This window comes from Petaurus breviceps, unplaced genomic scaffold (assembly GCF_028583685.1).
Source record: "Petaurus breviceps papuanus isolate PSGF00001 unplaced genomic scaffold, PetGlider_PUasm1.0 90842, whole genome shotgun sequence".
In the NCBI taxonomy this organism is placed as follows: domain Eukaryota; kingdom Metazoa; phylum Chordata; class Mammalia; order Diprotodontia; family Petauridae; genus Petaurus; species Petaurus breviceps.
The window spans coordinates 9,512,794-9,527,573 of NW_027187358.1; the positions used below are offsets into that span (position 1 = coordinate 9,512,794).

Consider the following 14,780-nt stretch of genomic DNA (forward strand, 5'->3'; position numbering starts at 1 on the left):
CTGAGGCCTTTGGGTCCCAGCTGTGATCTTTTATTAATTTGTGACCCTGGACAGATTATTTGACCTATCTAAATTCCAGCAATACCTTTACCTTTACCATATACCTTTACCACAGGTAAAGGTACCCTTACCACATGAGTGCATGCACACGTGTGCACACACACACACACACACACACACATACACATACACACACACTACCACCCTTAAGAAATAGGCTTGGATTTTTCTCAGCAATTATCTTTCCTAGGGGACACAGCACAATGCAGTGGGAAAAACCAAGGCTCTGGGGTCAGTAGACTTGGGTTCAAATATCCCCCCTGCCATTTGTTCCTTATGTAACCCTGGGCATTTTCTTAACCTCCATGGGCCTCTGTTTCCTCAACTATAAAATGAAGAAGTTGTTCTAGATGGCCTGTGAGGTCCCTTTCAGCTTTATGCCTATGATCCTAGGAGTCGTTTAGTATTCATTCACTTACCAAATATTTATGAAATGGCCCACTATGTACCAGAGAGGATCATTCTGGGGAAAGAAACTTATTGTAAAAAAAAAATTCCCCAGTTTTCTGCTTTTTTTTTTTTTTGAGCTTGGCTGCATTGATTTTGTTTGTGCAAAACTTAAAAAAAATAAATGTAGTAAAAATTACTCATTTTACATCCTAAAAAAGAAAAGTGTATAGAGTTTAGATAAGACATGATCTTTGTCCTTGGGGAGTTTTCAGTCTATTAGGCATTGATACCCAGTAACATATTATGTTAATTAATAATTAATTCATTATTATTAATTTAATTAATGTTTAGAAAGATAACAAAGTACAAAATAAAGTTCATCATTAATAGGATCCAAGGCCTAGCTAACCAGCATTTATATAGCGCTTTAAGGTTTGCAAAACACAAATGTGATTCCCTTTGATTCTCACAACAACCTTTTGAGGTAGGAGCTATTATGACTCCCATTTTGCAGATAAGGAAGCTGAGGCTAAGAGGTTAAATGGTAAGCCAAGAACTACTAAGCATCTGGGGGTCAGATTTGAACATAGGCCTTCCTGACCTAGTCCTTTTCTAGATCCTGGGGTGATAATTCAAGAGAAGGAAAAGATACCCTAAATTTTGAGCTTGAAGGGACCTCCAAAGTCATCTAGTTCCACTTCCTTATTTTACAGATAAGGAAAATTAAGCCTCAGGGAAGTGAAATGATTTGCCCATAGCTACACAGACAGTGAGTGGGAGAAGCAGGACATGAACCCATGTCCCTGACTCCAGAGCTGGTACTTTTCCCACCCTCGGAGAGTTTATAGTCAGGCTCTTCTGAGTAAACAGGAGGATCAAGCCAAGTAGAAACAGGAGGTAATTGTGTGATCCATAGGCTACATTTTGCAAGGGGAGGAGGGAAGAGAGTTGGTTTTGGAGTCCCTTAAAGAGATTAAAATATAAGACTCCTCGAGTATCATCAAATTGCTTCTGTGTCCATTGTCTGGGCCAAAATGGTGAAGTCCAATCCACAGAATCTCAGAGCTGGAAGGGATCCCCAGAGATCATTTAGTCCAAATTGTACCTGAATAGGAATTCCCACCCACCTATCCACCCCATGGCGTCATTGGCAAATAATCATCCAGCCTCCATTTGATTACCGACAAACATGGGGAACTCATTCCCTTATGAGGCAAAGCATTCTTCTTTTGGAGAACTCTGATCTTTAACAAGTTCTCTCCTATTGAACTAAAATCTACCACTCTATAATTTTGCTCATTTTTAGTTTTGCCCTCCGAGGTCATGAAAAAATGAATCTGATCCTTTGCTACAAAAGCCCTTCAGATACTCTAAAATGCTGATTTTTTTTCCTCCCCAACTCCTCTCTTGTCCAGGCTAAATGCTCTAGTTTCTTCAACTAACCTTCGTATGGCATAATTTTTAATACCCCCACCACTGTTTGGTTTATTTTCTCCCTTCCCCAAAGGGTCTGGTTTTGGGAAGAAAAGCAAAGATGTGTCCACAGAGCGGGATTTCTTCATGAGGATGAAATGCACCGTCACCAACCGAGGCAGGACTGTCAACCTAAAATCTGCCACATGGAAGGTAAGAGAGGAGTGTGTATGGGTGGTGCTCCCAACATGGCTCCCTTTGGGGAACTCCCTTGCCTACTCTTCCTCTACAGCAATGGTAACATTCTAGATCTCTTCTCCATCCCCAGGTCTTACACTGCACAGGTCAGGTGAAGGTCTACAATAGCTGTGCCCCCCACAGCCTCTGTGGGTATAAGGAGCCTTTACTCACCTGCCTCATCATCATGTGTGAGCCCATCCAGCATCCATCCACCATGGACATCCCCCTAGACAGCAAGACCTTCCTGAGCCGTCACAGCATGGACATGAAGTTCACCTATTGTGATGATAGGTAAGGGCACCTGGGCTTGTGTGTCTCTGAGCAGCGCATACATGAGTCTGAGTCTATGCACACATGTGTATGTATATATACACACACATACATACATATATTTTAAGCACTTGTGCACAGAGACATAGGTTTATTTTTGAAACCATATATGTGCCCAAATTGTAATTTGCATATATGTATACATGTTAGGGTATACCTCACAGGTAGATTATGTTTATTTTATATGCTTAAGGCAGGTCAGGGAGACCTGAGTTCAAATCCTCTCTCAGACAATTACTAACTGATGATCCTGCATAAGTCACTTAACTCCTCTTGGCCCCAGTTTCCCCATATGTAAAATGGAGATAATAGTAGCTCTTACCTCCTAGGGTTGTTGTGAGGATCAAATGAGGTCACACATATGTAAAGTGTCTTGCAAATCTTAAAGCATTATATAAATGCTAGCCAGTACAAGGTGCCTACATCTTTGTGTATCTGGGCACATACGCCTGCATATCTGTAGACTCTTTGTTTGTTTTTTTGGAAAAGATCTCCATCTATGCATTTCCAGTACTTGCCTCAGCTTTCCTCCCATTTGGAACCAGATCTAACCCATTTTTGTGTCATGTATTCTCAAATGTTGTGTTAGTGTTTTTGAATTGTGTCAGAATTCTTCAATGAGCCCAGCACCCCTCGGATACTCTCCACTACACTCACTCTGCCCAGCCAGGCCCCACCCTCTGCTCCAAGTGAAACACCAGCTGGTGGCTTTGGGTTCCCGCCTGGAAACTGTGACCGAAAGCTCCCTAGCGTTCTCTTGTTCTCTTCCTCCCCAGGTGGTTTTCCTCTTGGGCTTTGTTCTCCTCCTCAGACCCTCTGGGCCTTTTGCCCAAAAGCTTTTTAGTCCAGAGACTTCAACCTGCACTAATCTCTCCTAAGCAGGGCCCCATTCTGACCCTGAATCTTCTCTTGAATTTAACCTTTGTTAGGACTAAGATTGAAAATGAGGATCCCCTCATCTCTGGTGCCCAAGTCAGGATGAGAGTTTGAAAGAGCTTGGGTTTGGGGAGGGAAGCCTCATGTCTCAGCAGAGATTCCTGGGAGATGCCCCACTGCGGGTCACTTCCCTCCTATTTCGTCACTCTCTCTGCTCAGTTGACCAACTGAGACTTGGGGAATTAAGGGGAGGTTGGTGTGGATGGTTGAAGAATAAAATGAGCATATCTAGAGGGCTAGAAGGACCGTGAAGACAAGTCCAGCTTACATACCAGGCTAGTTCTGGCCCATCTAAATTATATTCAGTTACAGCTGTAACTTGTTGCATTTTCCTGTGGAAAATGGCCCATCCCTGCCCCATCTCAAAAAGCATCCTCTGTTTCTGCTCAGCATGGGATGGTGAAAAGAACAGTGGAAAGCCAGATTCTGGTCCTGCCTCTACCACTAAGTAACTGTGAGAGAGATCACTGAGACCTTCTGAGCCTCAGTTTCCTCACATGTAAAATTGAAGGACCATCAGCCAATCAGTCCACCAACCCATCAATCAGTAAACAATTCATTAAGCAGACATCGTGGAGGTGCTAGGAATACAGAGAGAAAACTGAAATGATCCCTTTTCTTGGGCTTACATTTTATCAGAGGATGAGTGTACATAAATATGTATATACAGTATTCATACAAAATAAATAGGAAGGAATTTGGGGAAAGATGGCATAGAAAATAGGGACTTCAGGAAAGGCTTCATGTAGAAGATGGTGCTTGACTTGAAGGAAGCAAGGATCCTATGAGGTAGAAGGGAGGGAGCGTGGGTATTTCAGGCATGAAAAACTGCCAGGACAAAATCTCTGAAGTGGTAGATGAAGGATCATGTATGAGGAAGGGCAAAGCCAGTTTGATTGAAGTGTGAAGTGTGGGAAACTAGAAAGATAGGGGAGGACTATGTCGTTAAGAGCCTTGAAAGTCAAACAAAAGAGTTTATATTTTATCCTAGAGGCAAATGGGAACCACTAGGGTTTATGGAGTAGGACAGTGATGTGGTCACTTACACGAGCATCTGTAAGGTTTCCTCTAGTATTTCCCAGCTTCCCACAGTATCCCGAGGCATCAGTTCCTCAGGAGCCTCTACCAGTTACAGGAGTGTCTAGTCATATAGTCCCTACAAAGAACATACCTATATGCTTGTTAATTTCCTGTCTCCCCACCTCAGGACTTCTCCTTAGGAAATCATAAGATTTGTTTCATTAGTCATTAAAATGGACCCTCTGCCTCTGAGCCATAGGAGGTAGGCTTCATGAGTTACTATGACCAAAAAAAAATGGTGGCCAACTTTCTCTTAATAAGTCTCTCTCATAACTTAGTCTGATCCTTGGATGACAGCTACTCAGTCTGTTACCTGGGTCCTTACTCTAAAACCTATCTAACTTAAATAAGCTTCATTAGGATAGCCTTTGAGAACCCAGGATCACTTCTTCACCACCACAAGGCCTCAGAGCATGGGAAGTCAATGGAGGGAGGCAATAGTTGTCGTTAACAAAGTTGTTGTTTTATTTCTCTCTCATTCCAAGCAGAGTGAATGGCCCTCTCTGGACCTCTATATTCATCTTCTGTAAAAGGAAGGGGTTGGGCCAGATGGCTTTTCAGGCCCCTTCTAGCTCTAAATCCATGATTCCTCAAGAAACCTGAAGCTAGCATTTCTGAGCTGAAGGCTGAATGAAGGGAACACAAAGCAAAATAATCTCTTCCCCAACCAAAAAGGAAACCACTTAGGAAATAATTTTATAACTCTTTTATAACTCTTTTCTCCAGAGTCCATCAGCCAGGAGATATAGGCTGTGAGAACTGGTTTATGAGAAGTTTAGACTTCTCATTTCCTAATGAGTAAAAGTTCATTTTCTTGGTCCAGATTAATCTTTCCCTTCCCTATTTCTAATTGCCTATTTCTAGCCTGGCCTGGGTACTGGTCAGATGACCCTTTCTTCCAGTTAGTCATTCTCCCACCCCTTTTCTGCAAAGCTGCAACACCTTTGACCCTCATAGTAGAAACCTACCAGGACTCCTTCCCTCAGCTCTAACCCCCTTAGACCCAATCTACAAGCCATCTATAGAACAAATGAAGGCCTCTGAACCTGCTAGGGAAAGCTAAATGTGATTACCCCCACCCTCTACTTTCTGAGAGATAGGACCAGCTGTTTTTTCAGGCTTCTAGATCTGTGAGCGTGTATATGTTTGTAGTGTTGTATCTCCAAAGGGTAGTTTCATTCTCAAGAGGCATGGTGTCACACATCTATGGTTTCTACTCCTGGGATGGCTGAGCCTGGTGGATTACTTGAGCTTAGGAATTCTGAGTTGTAGTGGGGTTAAAATACCATTCTTAGCTTAAGGATGGCTCAAAAACAGTCAGCAGGCCAGATTTGACGCTAGGATCATAGTTGGCCCATCCACCTACTATAGCTAGCTAGCTAGCTAGCTAGATGTGTGTATGTATGTATTGTGTTTATATGTATATATATTTACACAATATATAACATATGTGTAGATACATGCATACATGTACACACATAGATATATACTATATAGTGCTAAGTGCCAAAGTATACTTTCTACGTACACAGAATTGGTGACAACCTACGTGATATAACTTGAGGGACATTGGGATGGCCCAGCTGCCCAAGCTAATATTACTGTTTTGAACTTAACTTTCCTTCCTCCTTGCCTTCCCCCTCTCCACCAATGAAATTCTACCAGGAGTTTTTCATTCCTTTAGTCTGAGACTTTGATCCCTATTAAAGGATAATTACCCTTGAGAGCTAGCACATAGAGCTGATATTGGTCAGAAGAGAATAGCAGGCCTCATAGGGGCATGGAGATGTCAGGAAAGAGGAAATGGGTGCAAAAAGAGGGAAGAATCTGAACACCAGAAGCAAATGTGACCAACATCCCAATGGTGTTAGGGGCAAGCCATATTCACTGAGCAGTAAAGAGCAGAGAGCAGATATCTAGACCTTACATAGCCCTTCTGTAATTCTCCAATGCACATATCATGCATCATGGCTACTTGTGTCTTAGCCATGGTGGTAAAGGGCAAGCTTCATGAGAGCAAAGATCTAAACCTGACCCAATCTTATCTTAATTCATCTTGGCTTATCTAAACTTTCCTCCAGTGCCTTGTAAAGGGATCTGTACAACATTAATAATAATTAATCATCAGCACTTAATAACTATTGCTGTCATCATACAAAGGCTTAAGGTTTTGTAATTCACAATAAGTGGAACTACTCTAAAAAGTCTACGGAGGGTTTTGCAATTTTTGCAGCAAGCTTTAATCTTTCAAGAGACCTAATTATAGGAACTAAACTCTAAATTCAGTAATGCTGAAGTGGTGAGTGGAGAGAGGCATGTAATGACATTAATTGTGCAGTGGGGGAGAAGTTGTGTTGAAGTGATTAGCAGATTAGTGAATAAGGGCACATGGGCAGTTTAGCCAATTTAGCCATAGCCCATAGCTATTTTAAGTTCCTAATCCCTAGGCATTGTTTACACTTGCTTGAACTAGGTTTAGACTTTTTCTTTTTGCTATTTTTATTATCTGTTTGTTTTCTTGTCTTGCTTTTCCTCCCCATGCACTAAACACCCAGTTCCTTGATACCCAGCCAGAGATGAACACTCCAAAAAACATTGCTTACCTGTATTAACTAATAAGGAAGGGGCTTGGCTCTCCCCTCCTACTTTCGGTATTAATGTGGAATTATACCGGATAGAATGAAATGTGACACACATAAGAGAACATGAGCTTCCTACGAAAGGGACCATTTTCCCATAAGGGAAATTAGAAGGAAAATGTGAGACAGTTTGGAGCCTATAAAATGATCTTGGTGGCAGCCTGGGGCTATTTTCTTAGGCCCAAAGAGGCTGTAAATACAACAGGTTGAAGAAGTGGGGGAAAAATGGAGCAAGAAAGGCAGCGTCTGCCACCAAATAAAGGATCATATAAGATAAATATTTGTAAAGTGCTTTGCATGCTTTCAAGTGCTATATAAATGTTAGCTAGGAAAGAAAAGCATTTTAAATCAGGAAATCAAGGGCAAGGGATGCAGATGATTTGGAACCAAGCTTGTTTGAGGTTTACTCTTTCTTCTATAGCAAACCCCACTAAGTTCGCCATTAATTATCTCAATACAACAGAACTTCTTTAATTGATATGTTGTAGAAAGCAATCATGTATCTTTTATGTGTCTGTTATATGTATGTACATCACATAGTGGGCAGAAAGAAGCCAAAGAGGCGGCCAAGGAGTGAAAAGTACTCATCATTGACCAGTATTGCAATGAGAAGAAAATAGAAGATGACATGGGCTGACCCCTTCTACCTAGATGAATGTACTTGGCTCTTAGATGTTTTCCCAAGTTACTATTGAGTTCATCACTCAACAACTATTTATCAACGATCTAATATATACCTAACATTGCTAGTAATGTGAAATGGTAGCAAGGGCATTGGATGTAGAGTCAGAAAGACCTGGGTTCATATCCTGTCTCAGACACTTACTAGTCATGTGACCCTAGGAAAGTCATTTAATTACTCTGGGTCTTTTTCTGCCTCATCTGTAAAAAATGAGGGGATTGGACTTGATGGTCCCTTCCAGCTATGGATAAATAATCCTATGAAGGAAGATACATTAGATATTCTCCTTGCCTTCCGAGAACTTACAGTTGAGTTGGGGAAATAAGAGAAAGAAACACAAACTGTGAATAATGTAAGACAGTGCATTACGACCCAAAGGGAAGACAATGTATGTGGGTTTCCTGTTCAAGTCGTGTAACTTCAGTTTTCAGTTGAAATTCATGAACAAGAGTCATCTAGTGGAGAAAGAGGTTCTATGCAGAGAAATATGCCTTGTAGTCAAGAGGGGAAGGAAGGGGGTTTGAGGAGCAAACTCTGATGACTAGTTTTCTTCATACCTAAAATTGAAAGCTTGAGGACTGCTGTTGTTCAGAAAATCCTCCTCTCATTTTTGGTAACCAGATTTTTCCCCAATATCATAATTTATATGGGAAATGGCCCACCAAATAGAAATAAAAGCATAAAAAGAAACTACCAAAAGAGAAAGGAATTAAGGGATTCAGTTCGTGCTGGCAGTAAATGCAGGCATGCTAGGTTCATAGGTCTAGAACTAGGAGGGACCTTAGAAGCCATGAAAATCCAATCCCCACATTTTACAGATGGGGAAACAAAGGTCTAAAACGATTAAGAGACTTTCCTGAGGTCATATAGCTAATAAGTGGCAGAGGTCAGATTTGAACCCAGGACCTCTGGACTCCAAAGTCAGTGTTCTTTCCACTGTGTACCAACCTAGATGATGAGTCCATATCTGTAGGCTCAGAATCTATGTCAATGTGGCTTTTACATATTTGTATGTTTCATGAGACCAGTGAGTGGCAATCTCAGCTTAGTTCCTTACATTCTTCAACTAATCTAAAGCCCTTTTATTCCTGAGTCTCAGAGCAGTTAAGTAATTGACCCAAGGTCAAACATATACAACAAAGTAAGTGTCCCGAAAGATCTGAAACCAGGTTTTTGTGACTCTGCAACCAGCACTCTATAAAAATAAAACTTAGTTGATTTGGAATAACTGAAAAAAATCATTAAAAATAGTGAAAAGTATGAAGGACATTGAGGAAACATATTTTTACCATGACCCTTCATGATTACTAGAACTAGTTTAATAAAGCTCTGCCTAGTAGTGTCAAAGCCCCAGGATTGGGGGCTACTTCAGTGAATGTTTCCGAACTAACCTCTAACTTAAATGCAAATAGCTAATTTACTTAGCACACTCTTTATTAATAGAATAAAGTTAAAAGCCATGGCTATGAGAGTTGGACTATAAGGAAAGCTGAGTGCCACAGAATCCATGTTTTTGAATTCTGGTGCTGGACTTTTTGAAAGTTCCTTAGATATGAAGGAGGTCAAACTAGTCAACACTTAAAGAAATTAATTCAGACTGTTCACTAGAAGGCCAAATACTGGTTTAAATACTTTGGCTGCATAGTGGGAAGATGGGATTTATTGAAAGCATCCCTGATGTTGGGAAAGATTGAAGGCAAAAAGAAAAGGGTACGGGGAGGCTAGGTGGCGCAGTGAATAGAGCACTGGCCCTAGAGTCAGGAGGACCTGAGTTCAAATCCAGCCTCAGACACTTAACACAAAAAACTAGCCGTGTGACTTTGGGCAAGTTACTTAACTCCAAATTGTCCTCCCTGCCCCCAAAAAAGCATAGGATAAAGAATAATTTTAAAAGTTGAGAACAATGATTTCAAAAGTAATATTGATTTTAAAGTCATCTTTACCAGGAAATAGAAAGTCATAGTTTCTTACTGTGTCTCCCCTATTTCTAAGTGTCACTTCATTCTCTTTCTCCTGCTGCTTCTCTCTTGAATTCTATGGTTATGTATCTGTCTCTTTCTTCTTCCCACCCCACCCCTTCTGTTCCTCTCCCTTCCATCTTCCTTTTTCGTTTCCCAGTTTAGTCTCCCTTTCCAACCCTCCCTCCTCTTCTGTCTGTACCATTTAATGAAAATAGACTTTTAAAAATGTATTCTATCTGTTGAATAAATTTTGGTGTTCCCCGTTTAATTTTCAATTAAATTGACTGAACCATTTTACATTTATATTTCTTAAAAAGAAAGTAGGATAGAAATGAAATTGGATGGTTGGTTGTTTTTGAACTGATTTGTGGATCTCAATTGCTTTTTGATTCTTTATAGAGTCAAACTCTTTTCCCAAGGTTTGGCATAGCCCACTTCTTAGAAGTATCCTGAAATGCTTGGAATGCCTTTTCTGGACTCCTGCAATCCCCTGTCCCTGTAAACTGGCGCCGAGTCATGGACATTGAGGGTAGCTACGTGCTAACAGACAGAGGCCGAGAACCAGGAGCTTGAAGTTGGGGTTTCCTGGCTTTGTGAACTTTGACAGCTCAAATGGTGGCTGATTGTGTATAAAAGCTCGGTGTATTTTCCAGTTTTGTTTTTTTTATGGTAGTCTGTTTTAAAAAATGTAAGAAGAAACATTAAATGTTTATTTTAGTTGACAAGATAAATTGTGGCAGCTACTGGTTAACTCTCTGGCAATTCTGAAGAATAAGCTTGTTTTTCTATTTTCAAAACATGTCATTGTACATCTTTCATTAATTAGATAATGGATATTATATTATCAGTTTGGTTATTATAAATATTTACTTTGAGAGTTTTCTCTGGAGTATACTAACCTTGAGAGAGAATGTTTCCACTCTTCTTGGGGGGGGGGGAGGTGTAATGAACTCCTCAGTTCTCCAAATCCTCATTTTTAAACTCTCTAAGAGAATGCTGTATTTATAAGAGTGCTGGATTAATAAGAGATGAATTTTTATTCTCTTAGCAATTGAGTTTGGCAAGTTACCTTGCTTCTATACTTCCCTCCTCCTCCTTCCCCCAAAAAACTCCTCCTCCTAATCATCAACCCCTCACCAAACTCAACTACCCCATATCCCTGGAAGGAATTTTTAAAAACCAAAACCAACTTGAAAAGAAGTTGGATGTATTGTAAAGAAACTGGGCTCTGGGCAACATAAGGACCAGCACTGTCCTGTCCCCAAATGCTCCTTCCGTTCCCCCTAGCTATGAGGTACACTAAGCTGATGACATTGGTGTGGGAGGCCAGAGAGCATGTGTGCAGGCCACTCTCTGTTCAAGGCCAAGGGAAGGAAACAAATCCTTCTTAGTCCAAAGTTGGCAGCTCAGGGAAAGTGAGTCCCCTGTACTAAAGTTGGCTGGACCGGAATTTCACTTGAGAAACCTCTTTGCCTCAGCCAAATCAGCTGATGCTAAAGCCTTTTCTGACTTAGCTTTGCTGTGGTATAACTTGGCTTGGGCCCCGAGTACCACACAAGCAGAGACTTTACCCTTTCTTTGCCCAGATCTTCTTTTCCAGTAGAAAATCAAAACCTCGTCATGATGATTTTTAGTGGCAGGGAGATGTGTCATGGTGGTGGTGGTGGTGGTAATAGTAGTAGTAATAATGATTAACATTTATGTAACTCTTTAAGGTTTGCAAAACACTTTCCCAAATATGTTAACTCATTTGCTTTTTACAGCAATCCTGGGATGTAGGTGCTAACATTATCCCCTTTTGACAGATGAGAAAACAAAGAGATTAAGTGACTTGACCAGGGTCACACAGTTAATAAGCATCTGAGGCAGAATTCAAATGAGATCTTCCTGCATTTCCACTGTGCCCCTTAGCTGCCTCTATCAGCAAATGATGGCATGAGTTTTGCAAGTGAGTTAGGATTGTGATTGTTATAGGGAGCCCCCAGTGAATAATGGAAAGGACTCTCCCCAGATTTATTCTTCCATACTAGGCTTGATAGTATACCCCTCCTGGAAAAAAGCAAAAGACCTTGGAAGGAAGGAAGCCAAAGGTCATGGTTTCTTCTTTGCTCTTTTCATTGGTGAGGCATGACATAGAGAAGGTGCAATTTATCAAAGTTATTTTCAGCCTCTGACACCTCCAGACTGTGGGGTCCTGGTCAAGTGACTTACTCTCCCAGTGCCTGAGGCAATAGCTTATGCTCATCTGCATTAGAAAAGGGAGTCTTCTCACTGCTTCTCTGATAAAAAAAAAAAAAGGGAGGGGGGATCTAGGATAAGGCTAAATTGGGATGTTTAGCCTCCCATGCTCTGCTCTTTTCTTGCCTCCTCACCCTTCAGATATCCAGTACTTTCCTACCGTGTTTCCCCGATAATAAGACACTGTCTTATTAGTTTTTGGACAGAAAACCACCAGAGGGCTTATTTTCAGGGGAGGGCTTATTTTAATGAACATTGACAGCAATTTTAATAAACAGGTAAATGTGAACAAAAAAATGTACCTTTATTCAATAATGAATTCAATAAAGAACAGGATGACACGCTCACTGCTGCAGCTCTGATTGGATGCAGCTCGGAGCGCGGCGTGCATTTCACGGGGGGGGGGGGGATGGTGCATACAGAGGGTACCGTAATGTAGTGTGTAGCGCAGGGGATCACCTTCACTACAGTAGCAATCTCAATAGGGCTTATTTTCGGGGGAGGGCTTATTTTAGAGGAATCTTACACAGTAAGGGGAGGGCTTATTTTCGGGGTAGGTCTTATTATCGGGGAAACACGGTATGTTTTTTTTTCTTTCTCTCTATCAAATGCCATTTTGATGAGGTTCAGGAGACTGATAACAGTTTGAGATAAGGACTCCTTCCAGGGGGTTTTGTTCTATAATCTGGATCACAGCTAAAGAGATGGATCTCTAAAGTAGAATTGCAGGCATTAGTCAGTGAGGAGTGCAGGAGAATTTTAGGGGTCAACGGTGTCTTGCCAATGACCCAGAGAGCACATCGTGAAAGCACATGTCTTTTCCGCCTACATGTAAGGCCAACCTTGCCTTTCTTACTGGTCGGCATCCTGTCCTGAGTGTTGGTACCTGTGAGTGTTTGCATGAGAACTCTCTGATCAGGGAGCTAGCTAGTTTGCTAGGAAATAATTTTTCCTACCTTCATGGGGTGGTGTTGGAGCAGAGTAGGTTGGTTGATTTGGATCTTATTTTTAATAGAATGTTAGTGCAATGACCCACCTGACTGGCACTTGGGTGGGGGAGAGGCAGGGCCTGGATGGGGAAGAGAAGAGAATATATGTGTTTGATTTATAGTGATTTGGAACACCCAAAGCTACCAATGGCTACCTGGATATGCTTTCATCTTTGCTAAATCTGTTGGTCTTTTTGTGTTTTCCATATGCATTTGATTTTCAATGAAGAATTACTGAATTGATTGGCTACCACCCTGAAGAGTTGCTTGGCCGCTCTGCCTATGAGTTCTACCATGCCCTGGATTCAGAGAGTATGACCAAGAGTCACCAGAATCGTAAGTGACTCCGTTTCTTCCCCAGTCTTCCTGGATATGGGTTGGGCACTGAATAATAACGTGTGCACTTGTAAAGTTCCCTAGAGGGGGACCCTCCCCTGTTGGCCCTCCTCAGGGCGACAGGTTAGCAAAGGCCTTGTAACCTAGGAACAGGACAGCAGGTACTGAGGATACTGTTCCTTCAGCTTAGGGAGAGAAGCCCTTGGATAGGAGAAGCTGGAGTAAATGGTTATTTAAGGTTTGGACCCACAGGGAGAGTTGGTGGAGGAGAAAGTCTTTCCTGAGGGCCTAGTGTATGACTGTCCCAGGAAGCAGCAGTACAGTCTCCCTCAAGTAGTTCATAGTCTTCTTAGAGAGACAGAACATGTGAAAAAAAAACAAAGGGGCAAGCCAGGGTGTAGTGGGAAGAGAACACTGGATTTGGAGTCGAAAGGTCTAGGCTTAAATCCTGGTTCTGCTACTTACTAGCTGTGCGATCATGAGTAGGTCACTTCTCTTCTGACCCTGTTTCCTTATTTGTAAAATGGTGCTAAGAATACTTACACTATTTACCTCACAGGTCTGTTGGAAGAATCAAGGGAGGCAATTCCTCTACGGTATGCTTTGAAAACAAAAGCATTATATGAATGTTAGCTATTTAAGTATAATAACAAAATGGACCCACGTGGACAAAAAATAGTGATGACTGGGAAAGAAAAGAAGTGGCCTGATTGTATATTGAGTATGAGAGATAACAGCTAGATAGCTAAGTGCTGCTCTAGTATCAAGGGGAAAAAATTTTTTTTAACTGGAAGAAGTCCTTCAGGGCATGGGTTAAGGCTTTTTTGGAGGATTTATAGAAATATGTGAACAAGAATCACATAGGATAAGAACGTATGAGGGGTTGCTATCTATACCAATGGAGAAAGTACTTATAGCAATGAAATCATCGATCCATTGAATTAACATGAGGTATAATAATAATAAAACAATTGCATGATTTTCTATAATTATATGTTCATTATATGGCAGGAAAAGCTTAAATTTTTATTGCTGAAAATGGAAACATTCAGATATAAATAAAATCAGTGTAGCTCGAATTAGAAAGATTTAATTGAGAAAAAAAATCAAATATTTAAGACTGCTAGCCATTGTCTAGTTAATAAGACTATTGAGGGGCAGTTCTCAAAGGAAAAATAAATCCCACCTATCAATAGGCATATGAAGAAATGCTCCAAATTACTAACTCAGAAGATAGAGGAATGGGGTATGGGTTGGAAGTTGGATCAATTTATCGACTTAAACTGAAGCTTCTGTTTTCTCTCCTTGCTCTCACATATGCATCTTTTGACCCTTTGGTAGTAAATAGTGGTAGATTTTGTTCCCATTTTTCTTTTGCTCAGTGACACAATAAAAAATCTAGTCTGGAGGTCTGTTCTAGTTTGCATATTACTGTGTATGAGAGACAGAGCAAGGAGGAGGATACTTTCTAAAGACTGGGGAAGCT

General features: G+C 41.1%; 1 protein-coding gene across 2 annotated transcripts in view; it reads left to right on the forward strand.

Annotated features, from left to right (window-relative positions):
• Window positions 1-14,780, forward strand: part of EPAS1 (endothelial PAS domain protein 1) — a 114,121-nt gene that overhangs the window by 78,023 nt on the left and 21,318 nt on the right. For both annotated transcript variants that reach the window (XM_069071625.1, XM_069071626.1), the window contains exons 5-7: window positions 1,958-2,076; window positions 2,192-2,394; window positions 13,188-13,294. In XM_069071625.1, the coding sequence (XP_068927726.1) occupies window positions 1,958-2,076; window positions 2,192-2,394; window positions 13,188-13,294 (429 nt within the window). The remainder of the gene's footprint in view (window positions 1-1,957; window positions 2,077-2,191; window positions 2,395-13,187; window positions 13,295-14,780) is intronic.